Source organism: Ranitomeya variabilis, chromosome 1 (assembly GCF_051348905.1).
Source record: "Ranitomeya variabilis isolate aRanVar5 chromosome 1, aRanVar5.hap1, whole genome shotgun sequence".
Classification (NCBI taxonomy): Eukaryota; Metazoa; Chordata; class Amphibia; order Anura; family Dendrobatidae; genus Ranitomeya; species Ranitomeya variabilis.
Genome location: NC_135232.1, coordinates 751,457,752 through 751,475,682, shown reverse-complemented (window position 1 = coordinate 751,475,682; position 17,931 = coordinate 751,457,752). Strand labels below are relative to the sequence as shown.

Below are 17,931 nucleotides of genomic sequence, written 5' to 3'. Positions count from 1 at the left end.
TGCCGGCGCCACAGCTTGGTTTCCACATGCGAGACACGGACGTGTTTCTCGCAAGTGGAAACAAGCCCGCAGGGTATGTGTCCACGTTCAGGATTGCATCAGGATTTGGTCAGGATTTTTCATCAGTATTTGTAAGCCAAAACCAGGAGTGGGTGATAAATGCAGAAGTGGTGCATATGTTTCTATTAGACTTTTCCTCTAATTGTTCCACTCCTGGTTTTGGCTTACAAATACTGATGGAAAATCCTGACCAAATCCTGATGCAATCCTGAACGTGGACACATACCCTAAGGACCTGCAGGTCGCAATGGGATACACCGAATCCTTATGTCCCAAGCATTATCAGCCAAACTAGCGGGTTCCACAAGCGTCAGTCCGCCGTGTATGTGCGGTCACATGTGCATTGTAGTAACACGCCGCACTATCCCACATGTGCACAGTCTCCTGGCCTGACACGGAACTCGTGTAATAAGCTGTACACAGCCCCGTGTGTGAAGCCGCAGACAGCAGCCTCAGCAACCACATAAGCAGGGCCGGGCTGCCAGACCGTGTGCTGTGGGACCGCCCTGTGGGGTGAGACCGAGCAGCTGAGGGCCGCGTGTGAGCGCGCAAGGGGCGGAGCCGGGGCCTCAGTGGGCGGATCCGAGGCCTCAGTGGGCGTGTTCCGGTCTCCGGCAGCCGCTGACTTCATTCCTCGTCTAGTTTTGCGTGTTGATGTCACATGCAAGATGGCGGCTCCTCGGGCGGGTCCCGGGCATCCGTGCTGCTCTTGTCTGGTGTTGTGTGGGGAGATGTGTCGGGGACCCGGTCTGGTAAAACGGGCGGTGAGCGAGCTGAAGAGAGGTGAGACGCCGGGGTGGAGCCGGGGGTGACTGGCTCGGTCATGTCGGGCTCTGCAGCCTCCTCCCTCTAGGACATGTAGTTATGTGCATGTATGCGCTGTGCCTCAGGGTGTGCAGGTGCTGTGTCCTGTGCGTGTGGCTGAACTCCGTTATCTTGTGTGGTCACTGCAGGAATCACTGTGTGGCCATCACTGGTGGTGAGGGTGGCAACGCGGGCCCCCGGGGGGAGGTGTCTGTGGGAAGCCGGGGGTCCTCGGGGGGAGGTGTCTGTGGGAAGCCGGGGGTCCCCGGGGGGAGGTGTCTGTGGGAAGCCGGGGGTCCCCGGGGGGAGGTGTCTGTGGGAAGCCGCGGGTCCCCGGGGGGAGGTGTCTGTGGGAAGCAGGGGGTCCCCGGGGGGAGGTGTCTGTGGGAAGCCGGGGGTCCCCGGGGGGAGGTGTCTGTGGGAAGCCGGGGGTCCCCGGGGGGAGGTGTCTGTGGGAAGCCGGGGGTCCCCGGGGGGAGGTGTCTGTGGGAAGCCGGGGGTCCCCGGGGGGAGGTGTCTGTGGGAAGCCGGGGGTCCCCGGGGGGAGGTGTCTGTGGGAAGCAGGGGGTCTTCGGGGGGAGGTGTCTGTGGGAAGCGGGGTCCCCGGGGGGAGGTGTCTGTGGGAAGCCGCGGGTCCTCGGGGGGAGGTGTCTGTGGGAAGCCGCGGGTCCTCGGGGGGAGGTGTCTGTGGGAAGCCGCGGGTCCCCGGGGGGAGGTGTCTGTGGGAAGCAGGGGGTCCCCGGGGGGAGGTGTCTGTGGGAAGCCGCGGGTCCCCGGGGGGAGGTGTCTGTGGGAAGCCGCGGGTCCCCGGGGGGAGGTGTCTGTGGGAAGCAGCGGGTCCTCGGGGGGAGGTGTCTGTGGGAAGCCGCGGGTCCCCGGGGGGAGGTGTCTGTGGGAAGCAGGGGGTCCTCGGGGGGAGGTGTCTGTGGGAAGCCGCGGGGGGGGGAGGTGTCTGTGGGAAGCCGCGGGTCCCCGGGGGGAGGTGTCTGTGGGAAGCCGCGGGTCCCCGGGGGGAGGTGTCTGTGGGAAGCAGGGGGTCCTCGGGGGGAGGTGTCTGTGGGAAGCCGCGGGTCCTCGGGGGGACGTGTCTGTGGGAAGCCGCGGGTCCCCGGGGGGAGGTGTCTGTGGGAAGCCGGGGGTCCCCGGGGGGAGGTGTCTGTGGGAAGCCGGGGGTCCCCGGGGGGAGGTGTCTGTGGGAAGCCGGGGGTCCCCGGGGGGAGGTGTCTGTGGGAAGCCGGGGGTCCCCGGGGGGAGGTGTCTGTGGGAAGCCGGGGGTCCCCGGGGGGAGGTGTCTGTGGGAAGCAGGGGGTCTTCGGGGGGAGGTGTCTGTGGGAAGCGGGGTCCCCGGGGGGAGGTGTCTGTGGGAAGCCGCGGGTCCTCGGGGGGAGGTGTCTGTGGGAAGCCGCGGGTCCTCGGGGGGAGGTGTCTGTGGGAAGCCGCGGGTCCCCGGGGGGAGGTGTCTGTGGGAAGCAGGGGGTCCTCGGGGGGAGGTGTCTGTGGGAAGCAGGGGGTCCCCGGGGGGAGGTGTCTGTGGGAAGCCGCGGGTCCCCGGGGGGAGGTGTCTGTGGGAAGCCGCGGGTCCCCGGGGGGAGGTGTCTGTGGGAAGCCGCGGGTCCCCGGGGGGAGGTGTCTGTGGGAAGCAGGGGGTCCTCGGGGGGAGGTGTCTGTGGGAAGCCGCGGGGGGGGGGAGGTGTCTGTGGGAAGCCGCGGGTCCCCGGGGGGAGGTGTCTGTGGGAAGCCGCGGGTCCCTGGGGGGAGGTGTCTGTGGGAAGCAGGGGGTCCTCGGGGGGAGGTGTCTGTGGGAAGCCGCGGGTCCTCGGGGGGACGTGTCTGTGGGAAGCCGCGGGTCCCCGGGGGGAGGTGTCTGTGGGAAGCCGGGGGTCCCCGGGGGGAGGTGTCTGTGGGAAGCCGGGGGTCCCCGGGGGGAGGTGTCTGTGGGAAGCCGGGGGTCCCCGGGGGGAGGTGTCTGTGGGAAGCCGGGGGTCCCCGGGGGGAGGTGTCTGTGGGAAGCCGGGGGTCCCCGGGGGGAGGTGTCTGTGGGAAGCCGGGGGTCTTCGGGGGGAGGTGTCTGTGGGAAGCGGGGTCCCCGGGGGGAGGTGTCTGTGGGAAGCCGCGGGTCCTCGGGGGGAGGTGTCTGTGGGAAGCCGCGGGTCCCCGGGGGGAGGTGTCTGTGGGAAGCAGGGGGTCCTCGGGGGGAGGTGTCTGTGGGAAGCAGGGGGTCCCCGGGGGGAGGTGTCTGTGGGAAGCCGCGGGTCCCCGGGGGGAGGTGTCTGTGGGAAGCCGCGGGTCCCCGGGGGGAGGTGTCTGTGGGAAGCCGCGGGTCCCCGGGGGGAGGTGTCTGTGGGAAGCCGCGGGTCCCCGGGGGGAGGTGTCTGTGGGAAGCCGCGGGTCCCCGGGGGGGTGGTGTCTGTGGGAAGCAGGGGGTCCTCGGGGGGGTGGTGTCTGTGGGAAGCCGCGGGTCCCCGGGTGTCGGTGGGCAGTGGCATAACAGGAGTCCGATGGGCCCCAGCGTGGGATTTTGACCGGACCCTCCTGGTTTGTATGTATGTATGTATGTATGTATGTATGTATGTATGTATGTATGTATGTATGTATGTATGTATGTATGTATGTATGTATGTATGTATGTATGTATGTATGTATGTATGTATGTATGTATGTATGTATGTATGTATATATATATCTATAATATAACGCTGGGAGCGTCACTCTGTCCGAAGCCTCTATAGACTGCGCAAGCGCAAGCGCCGGCGCAGTCTGGACCGCACAGAGCGACGCTCCCAGGAGATCGCGGTATGCGTAAGCGCTGAACGCACACCGCGATCTCCACCGGACAAGCAGGGACGAGCCAGGAGGCGGAGGGTGAGTATACTTACCTGACCCGTTCCACCGACGCGCTTCCGGGCCGTGACTGTCCCCCTGTTCCCGGAATCGGCGCCTGCGCAGTCCGCGCTTTCCGGCGCCATTTTCTTGAAGACACATTGCAGTGTCTTCAAGAAAATGGCGCCGGAAAGCGCGGACTGCGCAGGCGCCGACTCCGGGAGCAGGACCAAGAAAATGGCCGCACCCAGCACCGCCGCCGCGCCCAGCACAGCCACGCACAGCACAGCCGCCCACAGCAACGCACAGCCGCCGCACCCAGCACAGCCGACCATAGCCGCCCACAGCCACGCACAGCCGCCCGCTGCACCCAGCACAGCTGCCCACAGCCACCCATAGCCACGCACAGCCGCCGCACCCAGCACAGCCGACCACAGCCACGCACAGCCGCCGCACCCAGCACAGCCACGCACAGGCGCCCACAGCCACGCACAGGCGCCCACAGCCACGCACAGCCGCCGCACCCAGCACAGCCGACCATAGCCGCCCACAGCCACGCACAGGCGCCCACAGCCACGCACAGCCGCCCGCTGCACCCAGCACAGCCGCCGCACCCAGCACAGCTGCCCACAGCCACCCATAGCCACGCACAGCCGCCGCACCCAGCACAGCCGACCACAGCCACGCACAGCCGCCGCACCCAGCACAGCCGACCATAGCCGCCCACAGCCACGCACAGCCGCCCACAGCCACGCACAGCCGCCGCACCCAGCACAGCTGCCCACAGCCAGCACAGCTGCCCACAGCCACGCACAGCCACCCATAGCCACGCACAGCCGCCGCACCCAGCACAGCCGACCACAGCCGCCGCACCCAGTACAGCCGACCATAGCCGCCCACAGCCACGCACAGGCGCCCACAGCCACGCACAGCCGCCCGCCGCACCCAGCACAGCTGCCGCACCCAGCACAGCTGCCCACAGCCACGCACAGCCACCCATAGCCACGCACAGCCGCCGCACCCAGCACAGCCGACCACAGCCACGCACAGCCGCCGCACCCAGCACAGCCGCCCACAGCCACGCACAGCCGCCCACAGCCACGCACAGCCGCCGCACCCAGCACAGCCACCCACAGCCGCCGCACCCAGCACAGCCGCCGCATCCAGCACATCCGCCGCACCCAGCACAGCCATGCACAGCCGCCACAGCCACGCACAGCCGCCTACAGCCACGCACAGCCGCCGCACCCAGCACAGCCGCCCACAGCCACGCACAGCCGCCCACAGCAACGGACAGCCGCCGCACCCAGCACAGCCGCCGCACCCAGCACAGCCGCCCACAGCCACGCACAGCCGCCCACAGCCACGCACAGCCGCCGCACCCAGCACAGCCACGCACAACCGCTGCACCCAGCACAGCCACCCACAGCCGCCGCACCCAGCACAGCCGCCGCACCCAGCACAGCCGCCGCACCCAGCACAGCCGCCGCACCCAGCACAGCCGCCACAGCCACGCACAGCCTCCGCACCCAGCACAGCCACGCACAGCCGCCTACAGCCACGGACAGCCGCCGCACCCAGCACAGCCACCGCACCCAGCACAGCCGCCGCACCCAGCACAGCCGCCCACAGCCGCCTACAGCCACGCACAGCCGCCGCACCCAGCACAGCCTCCCACAGCCACGCACAGCCGCCCACAGCAACGGACAGCCGCCGCACCCAGCACAGCCGCCACACCCAGCACAGCCGCCGCACCCAGCACAGCCGCCCACAGCCACGCACAGCCGCCCACAGCCACGCACAGCCGCCGCACCCAGCACAGCCACGCACAACCGCTGCACCCAGCACAGCCACCCACAGCCGCCGCACCCAGCACAGCCGCCGCACCCAGCACAGCCGCCGCACCCAGCACATCCGCCGCACCCAGCACAGCCGCTGCACCCAGCACAGCCGCCACAGCCACGCACAGCCTCCGCACCCAGCACAGCCACGCACAGCCGCCTACAGCCACGGACAGCCGCCGCACCCAGCACAGCCACCGCACCCAGCACAGCCGCCGCACCCAGCACAGCCGCCCACAGCCACGCACAGCCGCCACACCCAGCACAGCCACGCACAGCCTCCCACAGCCACGCACAGCCGCTGCACCCAGCACAGCCACCGCACCCAGCACAGCCGTCCACAGCTGCCGCACCCAGCACAGCCGCCCGCACCCAGCACAGCCACGTCACATACAGCCGCCCGCACTCAGCACAGCCACATACAGCCGCCCGCACTCAGCACAGCCGCCCGCACTCAGCACAGCCGCCCGCACTGATGGGGGCGCAGGATGGAGCAGCACGTGATAGGATGGGGGCGCAGGATAGGAGCACATGACAGGATGGGGATGAGGATGGAGCAGCACATGACACGGTGGAGTGGCACATGACAGGATGGGGGCGCAGGATGGAGCAGCACATGACACGGTGGAGCAGCACATGACAGGATGGGGGCGCAGGATGGAGCAGCACATGACAGGATGGGGATGCAGGATGGAGCAGCACATGACACGGTGGAGCAGCACATGACAGGATGGGGGCGCAGGATGGAGCAGCACATGACAGGATGGGAGCAGCACATGACAGGATGGGGGCGCAGGATGGAGCAGCATATGACAGGATGGGAGCAGCACATACCAGGATGGAGACCATATTCCAATATAAATGCTCGCCACCCGGGCGTAGAACGGGTTCAATAGCTAGTGTATATATATATATATATATATATTACATTATACCCTATATATTACACCATCCATCCCTGCTGCCGAAAAACATCCCCACCATGTTTCACTATGGGCAGGGCTGTGGAGTCTGTGTCTAGTTCGGTCATTCAATATATAAAGCCCCCGTCACACTAAGCGAGGTCGCTAGCGAGATCGCTGCTGAGTCACAAGTTTTGTGACGCAACAGCGACCTCAGTAGCGATCTCGCTATGTTTGACACGTAGCAGCGACCAGGCCCCTGCTGTGAGATCGCTGGTCGTGTCGGAATGGCCTGGACCTTTTTTTGATCGTTGAGGTCCCGCTGTGTAGCACACATCGCTGTGTTTGACACCTTACCAAAGACCTCGTTGACGACTCAGACACCGACACATAGGCGTGCATTTGCGTTGCGTTTTTCCGCACCCCTCCGCTCCGATTGGTGGTCGCTACTGCGTTCTGATTGGCGGTCATGCCTTCAACAGAAGGCGACGTGTCGCCTCATAAGGCAAACGCATGTAAAGTAAGCTGCGGAGACACCATCACGTGTTTCTCAATGCAAGCAATGAATAGCCAGGCCTTTCTCCGGGAAGGAACAACCACGGGAAGGGCAGCATCAATAAAGGAGAATATCCAATAAAGGAAGACCACCTATGCCAAGCATGGTATCCATCCACACTGATGAGGGGCAAAAAACCTCGAAACAGCTGTTTGTGGATGGATACCATGCTTGGCATAGGTGGTCTTCCTTTATTGGATATTCTCCTTTATTGGATGCTGCCCTTCCCGTGGTTGTTCCTTCCCGGAGAAAGGCCTGGCTATTCATTGCTTGCGTTGAGAAACACGTGATGGTGTCTCCGCAGCTTACTTTACATGCGTTTGCATATTTCCCATAAGGGATGGGGACAGTGTTCTGGATCACTGCGTTGAGAAACACGTGATGGTGTCTCCGCAGTGTTGGATGTTTTGGTCTCCCCGAGGTCATTCATCTGTTCCTTCATAGCCTCATAAGGCAAGGCCGCCACCAATCAGAACGCAGTAGCGACCACCAATCGGAACTGAATGGGCGCGGAAAAGGCAACGCAAATGCACGCCTGTGTGACTACAACGTCACACAGGACGTCCCTCATCGACGTCTGAATCGTCATAATAGCTGCCATGTGACAGGGTCACAACGACCAACGACATCGTTGTACAGGTCGCTACAGGTCGCCGCATCGCTGCTGTGTCGTTGGGAAGATCTCACTGACATCTCACCAGCGAGGCAGCAACGATCCCTGACGGGTCGTATCGTTGTCGGGATCGCTTTAGCGTCGCTAAGTGTGACGGGGCCTTAATGGACCGACTCTTAAAATATATAATAAACTTGGATCAGTAGTACAATGCAGAATGTGCTGTACATGTTCTCATAATAATTTGGGAAAGTTATAAAATGTCCTATAAATGTCTGTTCTGTTCCTGATCTAAGGATCTCTGCTTTTAGCCGAGATGAATCTGTGCTGAACTTTATGTACAGGCTCAGTAGTGAGGCAGTGCTGTGGGGTCAGAGTGGAGATGAATCTGTGCTGCACTTTATGTACAGGCTCAGTAGTGAGGCAGTGCTGTGGGGTCAGAGTGGAGATGAATCTGCTGCACTTTATGTACATCCTCAGTAGTGAGGCAGTGCTGTGGGGTCAGAGTGGAGATGAATCTGTGCTGCACTTTATGTACATCCTCAGTACGTGAGGCGGTGCTGTGGGGTCAGAGTGGAGATGAATCTGTGCTGCACTTTATGTACAGGCTCAGTAGTGAGGCAGTGCTGTGGGGTCAGAGTGGAGATGAATCTGTGCTGCACTTTATGTACAGGCTCAGTAGTGAGGCAGTGCTGTGGGGTCAGAGTGGAGATGAATCTGCTGCACTTTATGTACATGCTTAGTAGTGAGGCAGTGCTGTGGGGTCAGAGTGGAGATGAATCTGTGCTGCACTTTATGTACAGGCTCAGTAGTGAGGCAGTGCTGTGGGGTCAGAGTGGAGATGAATCTGTGCTGCACTTTATGTACAGGCTCAGTAGTGAGGCAGTGCTGTGGAGTCAGTGGAGATGAATCTGTGCTGCACTTTATGTACAGGGTCAGAATGGAGATGAATCTGTGCTGCACTTTATGTACATCCTCAGTAGTGAGGCAGTGCTGTGGGGTCAGAGTGGAGATGAATCTGCTGCACTTTATGTACAGGCTCAGTAGTGAGGCAGGGCTGTGGAGTCAGTGGAGATGAATCTGTGCTGCACTTTATGTACAGGCTCAGTAGTGAGGCAGTGCTGTGGAGTCAGTGGAGATGAATCTGTGCTGCACTTTATGTACATCCTCAGTACGTGAGGCGGTGCTGTGGGGTCAGAGTGGAGATGAATCTGTGCTGCACTTTATGTACAGGCTCAGTAGTGAGGCAGTGCTGTGGAGTCAGTGGAGATGAATCTGTGCTGCACTTTATGTACAGGCTCAGTAGTGAGGCAGTGCTGTGGAGTCAGTGGAGATGAATCTGTGCTGCACTTTATGTACATCCTCAGTAGTGAGGCAGTGCTGTGGGGTCTGTGGAGATGAATCTGTGCTGCACTTTATGTACATCCTCAGTAGTGAGGCAGTGCTGTGGGGTCAGAGTGGAGATGAATCTGTGCTGCACTTTATGTACAGGCTCAGTAGTGAGGCAGTGCTGTGGGGTTAGTGGAGATGAATCTGTGCTGCACTTTATGTACATCCTCAGTAGTGAGGCAGGGCTGTGGAGTCATTGGAGATGAATCTGTGCTGCACTTTATGTACAGGCTCAGTAGTGAGGCAGTGCTGTGGGGTCAGAGTGGAGATTAATGTGTGCTGCACTTTATGTACATCCTCAGTAGTGAGGCAGTGCTGTGGGGTCAGTGGAGATGAATCTGTGCTGCACTTTATGTACATCCTCAGTAGTGAGGCAGTGCTGTGGGGTCAGAGTGGAGATGAATTTGTGCTGCACTTTATGTACATCCTCAGTACGTGAGGCGGTGCTGTGGGGTCAGAGTGGAGATGAATCTGTGCTGCACTTTATGTACAGGCTCAGTAGTGAGGCAGTGCTGTGGGGTTAGTGGAGATGAATCTGTGCTGCACTTTATGTACAGGCTCAGTAGTGAGGCAGTGCTGTGGAGTCATTGGAGATGAATCTGTGCTGCACTTTATGTACAGGCTCAGTAGTGAGGCAGTGCTGTGGGGTCAGAATGGAGATGAATCTGTGCTGCACTTTATGTACATCCTCAGTAGTGAGGCAGTGCTGTGGGGGCAGAGTGGAGATGAATCTGCTGCACTTTATGTACAGGCTCAGTAGTGAGGCAGGGCTGTGGAGTCAGTGGAGATGAATCTGTGCTGCACTTTATGTACAGGCTCAGTAGTGAGGCAGTGCTGTGGAGTCAGTGGAGATGAATCTGTGCTGCACTTTATGTACATCCTCAGTACGTGAGGCGGTGCTGTGGGGTCAGAGTGGAGATGAATCTGTGCTGCACTTTATGTACAGGCTCAGTAGTGAGGCAGTGCTGTGGAGTCAGTGGAGATGAATCTGTGCTGCACTTTATGTACAGGCTCAGTAGTGAGGCAGTGCTGTGGAGTCAGTGGAGATGAATCTGTGCTGCACTTTATGTACATCCTCAGTAGTGAGGCAGTGCTGTGGGGTCTGTGGAGATGAATCTGTGCTGCACTTTATGTACATCCTCAGTAGTGAGGCAGTGCTGTGGGGTCAGAGTGGAGATGAATCTGTGCTGCACTTTATGTACAGGCTCAGTAGTGAGGCAGTGCTGTGGAGTCAGTGGAGATGAATCTGTGCTGCACTTTATGTACATGCGTAGTGAGGCAAGGCTGTGGGGTCAGTGGAGAAGAATCTGTGCTGCACTTTATGTACATCCTCAGTAGTGAGGCAGTGCTGTGGGGTCAGAGTGGAGATTAATCTGTGCTGCACTTTATGTACATGCGTAGTGAGGCAAGGCTGTGGGGTCAGTGGAGATGAATCTGTGCTGCACTTTATGTAGGCAGGGCTGTGGGGTCGGAGGTTTTGCTTACTGAGTTCACAGCCCCTGACACAGGGGATGGTGTTCCTTGGGTGATGAGCAGTGTTGGTTTGGCTCCAGACATATCATTTATCTTGGTGGCCAAAAAGTTCAATTTTGCTCTAATCTGACCACAGCACCCTCCATATGTCTGTTGGCAAACTCAAAATGAGCCTTACAATTATTGTGTAAGTAAAAGCTTTTTTCTGCCCACTTTTCCGTAAAGGCATATTGTGGTCATATGGACAGATACACCAGTCTCTGCTTGGGAACACTGCAGCTCCTTCAGGTTTAACTTTTGTCTCTGTTCTCCCTCTCTGATTAATGCCCTCTTTGCCCTGGCTGAGTGTTTTGGTGGGCGGCCATCTCTTGGCACATTTGTTGTGGTACCATGTTCTATCCATTTGATAACAGATTTGATGGTGCTCCGATGGATCAGAGATTGGGATATTTTTTTTTATAACTCAATTTCAACTTGTACTTAACAACTTTGTCCCTGACTTGTTTGGAGATCTCATTAGTCTTTATGATGTTGTTTGGTTAGTACTGCTTCTTGCTTAATGGTTTTGTGGCCTTTCAGAAAAAGGAGTGTATACACTGATAGACCATGTGACACTATGATGGCACACATGGGGACGTCCTGTCACTAAGCCTATGACTTATGAAGGTAATTGCTTGCACCAGAAATTTTTAGGGGCTTGAACCGAGGTTCCCGACGCTAGCGTTGTCTCCGCCGCACAACGGGGGCAGCAGATGCATTTTTCCAGCGCATCCGCTGCCCCATGGGGAGGTGGGGGCGGAGTTCCGGCCGCGCATGCGCGGTTGGAAAAAGCGGACCGTCGGGAGCAAAAAACGTTACATGTAACGTAGAGTAGGAGTAGGAATCTGGCTATTAGGAGCAGTGCCTAGTAAAAGGCTGTAAAGGCACAGATGATTGGCCTCGGGGAGACCAAAACATCTGAACACCGCGGAGACACCATCACGTGTTTCTCAACGCAGTGATCCAGAACACTGCCCCCATCCCTTATGGGAAATATGCAAATGCACGTAGGATAGCTGCGGAGACACCATCACGTGTTTCTCAACACAAGCAGTGAGTAGCCAGACCTTTCCCCGGGAAGGAACAACCACGGGAAGGGCAGCATCCAATAAAGGAAAACATCCAATACAGGAAAACCACCTATGCCAAGCATGGTATCCATCCACTGTTGAGAAACACGTGATGGTGTTCAGATGTTTTGGTCTCCCCGAGGCCAATCATCTGTGCCTTTACAGCCTTTTACTAGGCACTGCTCCTAATAGCCAGATTCCTACTCCACACTGATGAGGGGCAAACACCCCGAAACAGCTGTCTGTGGATGGATACCATGCTTGGCATAGGTGGTTTTCCTGTATTGGATGTTTTCCGTTATTGGATGCTGCCCTTCCCGTGGTTGTTCCTTCCCGGGGAAAGGTCTGGCTATTCACTGCTTGCGTTGAGAAACACGTGATGGTGTCTCCGCAGCTATCCTACGTGCATTTGCATATTTCCCATAAGGGATGGGGGCAGTGTTCTGGATCACTGCGTTGAGAAACACGTGATGGTGTCTCCGCGGTGTTCAGATGTTTTGGTCTCCCCGAGGCCAATCATCTGTGCCTTTACAAAGTGCCACTGTGTGACAGTACCCTTAGTGTGGGTATACCATATATTATACAAATATCCATTTCAAATAAGTCTAGCAATAGGGTCCATTCCAGTTCTGTCTGCTGCTGCCAATCACAGATCTTTATAGAAATAGCCCCATGTATCAGGGGCCAGGAATTTTTTTTTGGGGGGGGATCTTAATCCTGATTATTTGCTTTAAAAGCAATCTAGAGAACACTGTTTTTCTGCTCCATTTGCTTGTTGGCTCTGCAGAATATAGCCAGATCCTTTCCATATTACAGCGTAAAAAAACATCTATTTTATTCTGGGGTTGGTCTGCCACATGGATCAATTTCAGGCCTCAATTTAAATTTTGTTGTAGTGTCTTAGGCAAGTTATTGACACCAGTTTGCAGAAAATAAAAAGTTACCTACAGGCTAGATATTTTTAAACTGGTTTGTCCGCCACACGGATCACATATTGTTGAGGTCAAAATTTTGCCATTTCAGGCCTCAATTTAAATTTTTTTTGCAGTGAAAAAAAAAAAAGTTACCTCAGGCCAGATATTTTAAACTGTGGTTTTCCCTCACACAAATCACATATAAGTTCGCTCCAAATTCAGCCATTTGTAGTGAATGTGGAAAATATTGTCCTCCATTAAAATGGGCAAGGCGTGTGGCAAGGGACGGTAAGGTGGACGTGATGGTGCATGCAGAGGCCCAGACCGTGGGCAAGCTGAAATTGTACCACAACAAACACCCACTTCGCCGACCTTCCTGTCCCAGTTACTAGGGGACCGCAGCAGCACACCACTACCACTATTGAACCCAGAGCAGTGTCAAAAGGTTGTTGGTTGGATAGCGGATAATGCTTCCAGTCACTTTGTCTCAGCCCCCACCACTCTGTATTCCACACGGTCAAGTTTGAGTAGCCGTCAGTCTTGACCATATATTCCTCACCCTGATCCTCCTTCCTCCACCGTGTCGGGTGCCCGGAGACAACTGATCCCATACTTGGACATTCCGAAGAGGTGCTCACTTTTCCACTTCTAGATTCAAGCCTCTCGCCCGGTCCAGTTGAAGCGGGGCAAGAGGAGATTGCATGTAGCAATGCCCAAATATTTGAGCAGCCATAGTCACAAGAATGCGACTGTGGAAAGTGTCACAAGAGGTGGACAATGGTGATACACAATTGCCATAAAGTCCGGAGGAGGACTAAGTTTCGGAAGTGGAGGACGAGGTGGTGGATGATATAGTAACTTACCCAGGCTGCATGAGGACATGCAGAGCGAGGACAGCAGCACACAGGGAGAGGGAGGCGTAGCACCCCAACAGGCAGGAAGAAGCAGTGTGGTGGCCGCAGAGAGAAGGCGGGCAACTGTTCCCCGTAACACCAACACAGCGGAAGTTGGCAGTCCAACTGTTAACTCTTCCAGAGTTTTTTTTTTTTTTTTTGAGACTCTGCCGATAACCCCAAAAAGGCCATTTGCACCACCTGCCAGGCCAGCATCAGCAGGAGTAGCAAAACTACCAGCCTAACCACCACCAGCATGATCAGGCACATGGCAGCAAAGCACCCGACTTTGTGGACCAAACCCCAGGGTCCAAGAACAGTGTCTGCAGGTGACACCACTGTTTCTTCCGCTGTTGTGCATGCAAGCCAATCCCCTGTCCATAGTGCATGCGAAGATGCCTCCTGCCCTGCACCTGTCGTTGCACACACTAAACTAGCACCATCAGCAAGCATGTCCTTGTCCCAGCGCAGCGTTCAGCTGTCCATACCCCAGTCCTTGGAACGCAAGCGCAAATACCCTGCCAACACCCCACAGGCCACACTACTAAATTCACACATTTCATGACTGCTTGCGCTCGAAATGTTGCCTTTTAGGCTTGTGGAGACAGAAGATTTCCGCAACCTGATGGCAACGGCCGTCCCTCGGTACTCTGCCCCCATCCGCCACTATTTCTGCCAGTGTGCCATCCCCGCATTAGGCCCGTTTCACACATCAGTTTTTTACAATCAGTCACAATCTGTCGAATTTAGAAGAAAAACTCATAGACTTGTATTCGCGACAGATTGCGATGGATGGCCTCATTTTTCATCCGTCGTTCGCCGGAACCATCGCAAATCGTTTGGCCGGAGACAACTGACATAGTAACGTTTTTTCTGTCCGTCGATAAAAAGGACAGCGTCAGATCCGTCCGCCATTTGCTAGAATGGAAGTCTATCATGACTGAATCTGGCAATGGATTCCGTTTCTTTTCTTTCTTTTTTTTAACTGAGTATGCTCCGATTTTTAATTACTTTTTTTTTTTTTTTTTTAATGATCCAATTGGCCAGATCAGCTAGTCTGAGTCGGCGAAAAAACTGATCCGTAGCATCAGTTTTTCAAAATCTGCGATGGATCCGTTTTTTTCAAAATTCAACGGATTGCGACTGATGGCAAAAAACTGATGTGTGAAAAGGGCCTTACACAAGCCCGTGTCCCACAACATTAGGTGTGCCCTCAACAATGCAGCTACTGGGAAAGTCCTCCTAACCATGGACACATGGACAAGTGCTTGTGGGCAGGGATGGTCCATCTCCCTGACGGCACACTGGGTTAACATAGTGGAAGCCGGGACCCAGTCGGATCTTGGGATAGAACACGTCCTCCCGATGCCGAGGATTGCGGGCCCTACTTCAATCAGAGTTGCCCCCACAGTCTACAGCTCCTGCACCTACTCCTCTTCTTCAGCCTCCATCTCCAAAATGACCACATCAGTTACAAGCTGGAAGTACTGCAGCACTGCCTCAACCAAGCGGCATCAGGCTGTGCTGAAGCTAATATGCTTAGGTGACAAGCCGCACAATGCTGAAGAGTTGTGGACGGCTCTGAAAGGCCAGGCAGATCTGTGGCTGACACCGCTGAACCTACAGCCAGGCATGGTCGTGTGTGACAATGGCCTGGACCTGGTGGCGGCTCTGAGGCGAGCTCACACACGTACCATGCCTGGCCCATGTGCTTAACCTCGTGGTTCAGCGGTTTCTCAAAACCTATCCGGAGCTGCCGGATCTGCTTGTAAAAGTATGCCACCTGTGTGCTCATTTTAGAAAGTCAGCTACAGCTTCCGGCTCACCGACTGTTGTGTGATGTCCCCACACGTTGGAACTCTACACTGCAGATGTTGGAAAGGATTTGTGTGCAGAAGAGGGCAGTTGTTGCCTACTGCATCAACAAGGCCGTCGGTATTCAGTTCAGACTCCACACATAAGACCTCATGAGTGGACATGGATGTCAGACATATGTACCATCCTCCAAAACTTTGAGGACTTCACTAAGATTGTGAGCGGCGATGATGCCATAATTAGCGTCACCATCCCGCTTCTGTGTGTTCTGAAATGTGCTCTGCTCACAATCAAAGAGTATGCATTGCAGGCGTAGCACGATGAGATGGAACAAGGAACCATACAGGGTGATTACATACAGTGAATGGATCCCTCCGGGGTTTTATCTGATTCACGTGACTTGGAAATTTAGATAGAAACCCCAAAGTAAGTGCTCAGCGTAGAGCACATGTGATCCTAAACCTTATGTAAAAGGTTCCCAATTAAAGCTTCAACTCAATCCACAAAAAAAGCAAGTCCCCACTCAGGTCTATCATCTGTTAACGGAAATATAGGGGGCTTCCACGTTAGTTAGTACAAAGGCTCTGGAAAAGCAAAATGGCTCCTTTTTTTCCAAAAGAAATTCTGCGCTCCCAAATCCTAATTGTCCCTCCCTTCTGAGCCCTAGTGTGTACCTAAGCCACATATAGCATCCACAGGTTTGGCATTTCTGTAGTGATGACAGCCCACCTAACTTACAGGTTTGTGTCTCCAGAAGCACGGGCTGGGCATAATGTACTGGTGACTGCAATGGCAGTTTGCAATTTTCACTCTGGAACATTCATTGCTGCTTGTCTCTGGAAAACGCCCATAGTCAAAATCGTCACTACCCCTGTAGATAAATTTCCAAAATGGGGTCACTGGAGGGTGGATTCTGCTCTTCTAGCACTTACGGGCTCTGTTTATGGAGTCCGCAAACTGTTCTAGGAAAATCTGCGATCCAGGAGTCTAAGGCCGGCGTCACACTAGCAGTATTTGGTCAGTATTTTACCTCAGTATTTGTAAGCCAAAACCAGGAGTGGACAATCAGAGGAAAGTATAAAAGAAACATATGCTCCACTTCTGCATTTATCACCCACTCCTGGTTTTGGCTTACAGATACTGATGTAAAATACTGACCAAATACTGCTAGTGTGACGGCAGCCTTTAGTGCTCCATTCCTCCCGAGTCTCTCCGTATGGCTAAGTAGTACTGTATAGCTACATATGGGGTATTGCCACGTTCAGTAGAATTTGTGGGACATATTATGGTGCCATTTTTACCCATTTCTTGTGTGAAAATGTAAAATCCGGGACTAAAACAAAATTGGAGTGGTTATAAATGTAATTATTTTTTCTTCACTGCGCAGTGATATAAAATTCTGTGACACACCTGTGGTGTCGATATGATCACTGCAACCCTAGATGAATTTGTTGAGGTGTAGTTTGTAAAAGGGGTCACTTATAGGAGGCTGCACTATAGTATGGTTCTCCTTCCCTTCTGAGCTTTGCACACTGTGCCTGAAAAATATTTCCTGATTACATTTAGGGTATTGTCCAACTGTGCAAAAAAGGACCTCAATTTGTTGTAAAAAAAATAAAAAATCCTGTTGGCCCTTAGAAAAATTAAACTTGGTGCTAAAACTACATTTTAGTGGTAAAAATTTAATTTATTCTTTCTTCACCTCTCAGTGGTATAAAATTCTGTGAGGCACGTGTCAATATGATCACTGCACCCCTAGATGACTTCCGGTAATTGGGGAGTGTAGTTTGTAAAATTAGTTCACATATAGGTGCTTCTCACAAAATTGGAATATCATCAAAAAGTTAATTTATCTCAATTCTTCAATACAAAAAATTGAAACTCATATATTATATAGAGTCATTACAAACAGAGTGATATATTTCAAGTGATCATTTCTGTTAATGTTGATGATTATGGCTTACAGCCAATGAAAACCCAGGTCATTTTTATCACCAAATCTACACCATAAAAACAGTTCACAAAAAAAGTCAATCTTTTTTTTTTTTTCTCCCCACTTGGAATTCCCCCCCCATTTCTAGTACACTATGTGGTAAAATGAATGGTGAACTTTAAATGTACACCAAGCCCCCATATATCTGTGGACAGAAAAATAAAGTACTAGCTCCGGGAAGAAGTGAAAAATGTAGACTCAAAAATGAAAATTGGACATATCATGAACTGATAGACACCTTCAGGGGCAATATATATATATTTTTATGTATGTATTTTTATCTAAAATTCATTTTTGTTGCTAGGGTTTATAAAGTATTTTTCCATTCTGTTTGTTCGCCCGACTATCAGAGCTTCTGGTCCAGCTGCCACATCAGTAGTTTGTGGCCATCGGACTGGAGCCACGTGAACTGCCTTCTACCTTCTAGGACCCCTGGCACTTCTAATTAGTAGGACCAAGGCTTTTTATCCATTTAAATACTGGGCTATTTTTGACTGAAAATCTTTCTAAATTTATGACCAAATGGCGGCTGAATTGGTTTATTGAACAATTGGCTCAGTGGTTAGCACTGCAACCTTGCAGTTCTGGGGTCCTGGGTTCAAATCTCACCAAGGCCAGCATCTGCAAGGCGTTTGTATGTTTTCCCCGTATTCACGTGTGTTTTCTCTGGGTTTGTCGGTTTCCTCCCACACTTTAAAGACGTGGGGAATAGGGGATAGGGAATTGAGATTGTGAGCCCCAATGGGGAC

General features: G+C 54.6%; 1 protein-coding gene across 1 annotated transcript in view; it reads left to right on the top strand.

Moving 5' to 3' along the window:
* Positions 1-556: 556 nt before the first annotated feature.
* The window catches only part of MAP1S (microtubule associated protein 1S), a 108,173-nt gene continuing 90,798 nt past the window's right edge, over positions 557-17,931 (top strand). The window contains exon 1 of the mRNA XM_077270568.1: positions 557-843. Within this exon, the coding sequence (XP_077126683.1) occupies positions 729-843 (115 nt within the window). The 5' untranslated portion in view covers positions 557-728. The remainder of the gene's footprint in view (positions 844-17,931) is intronic.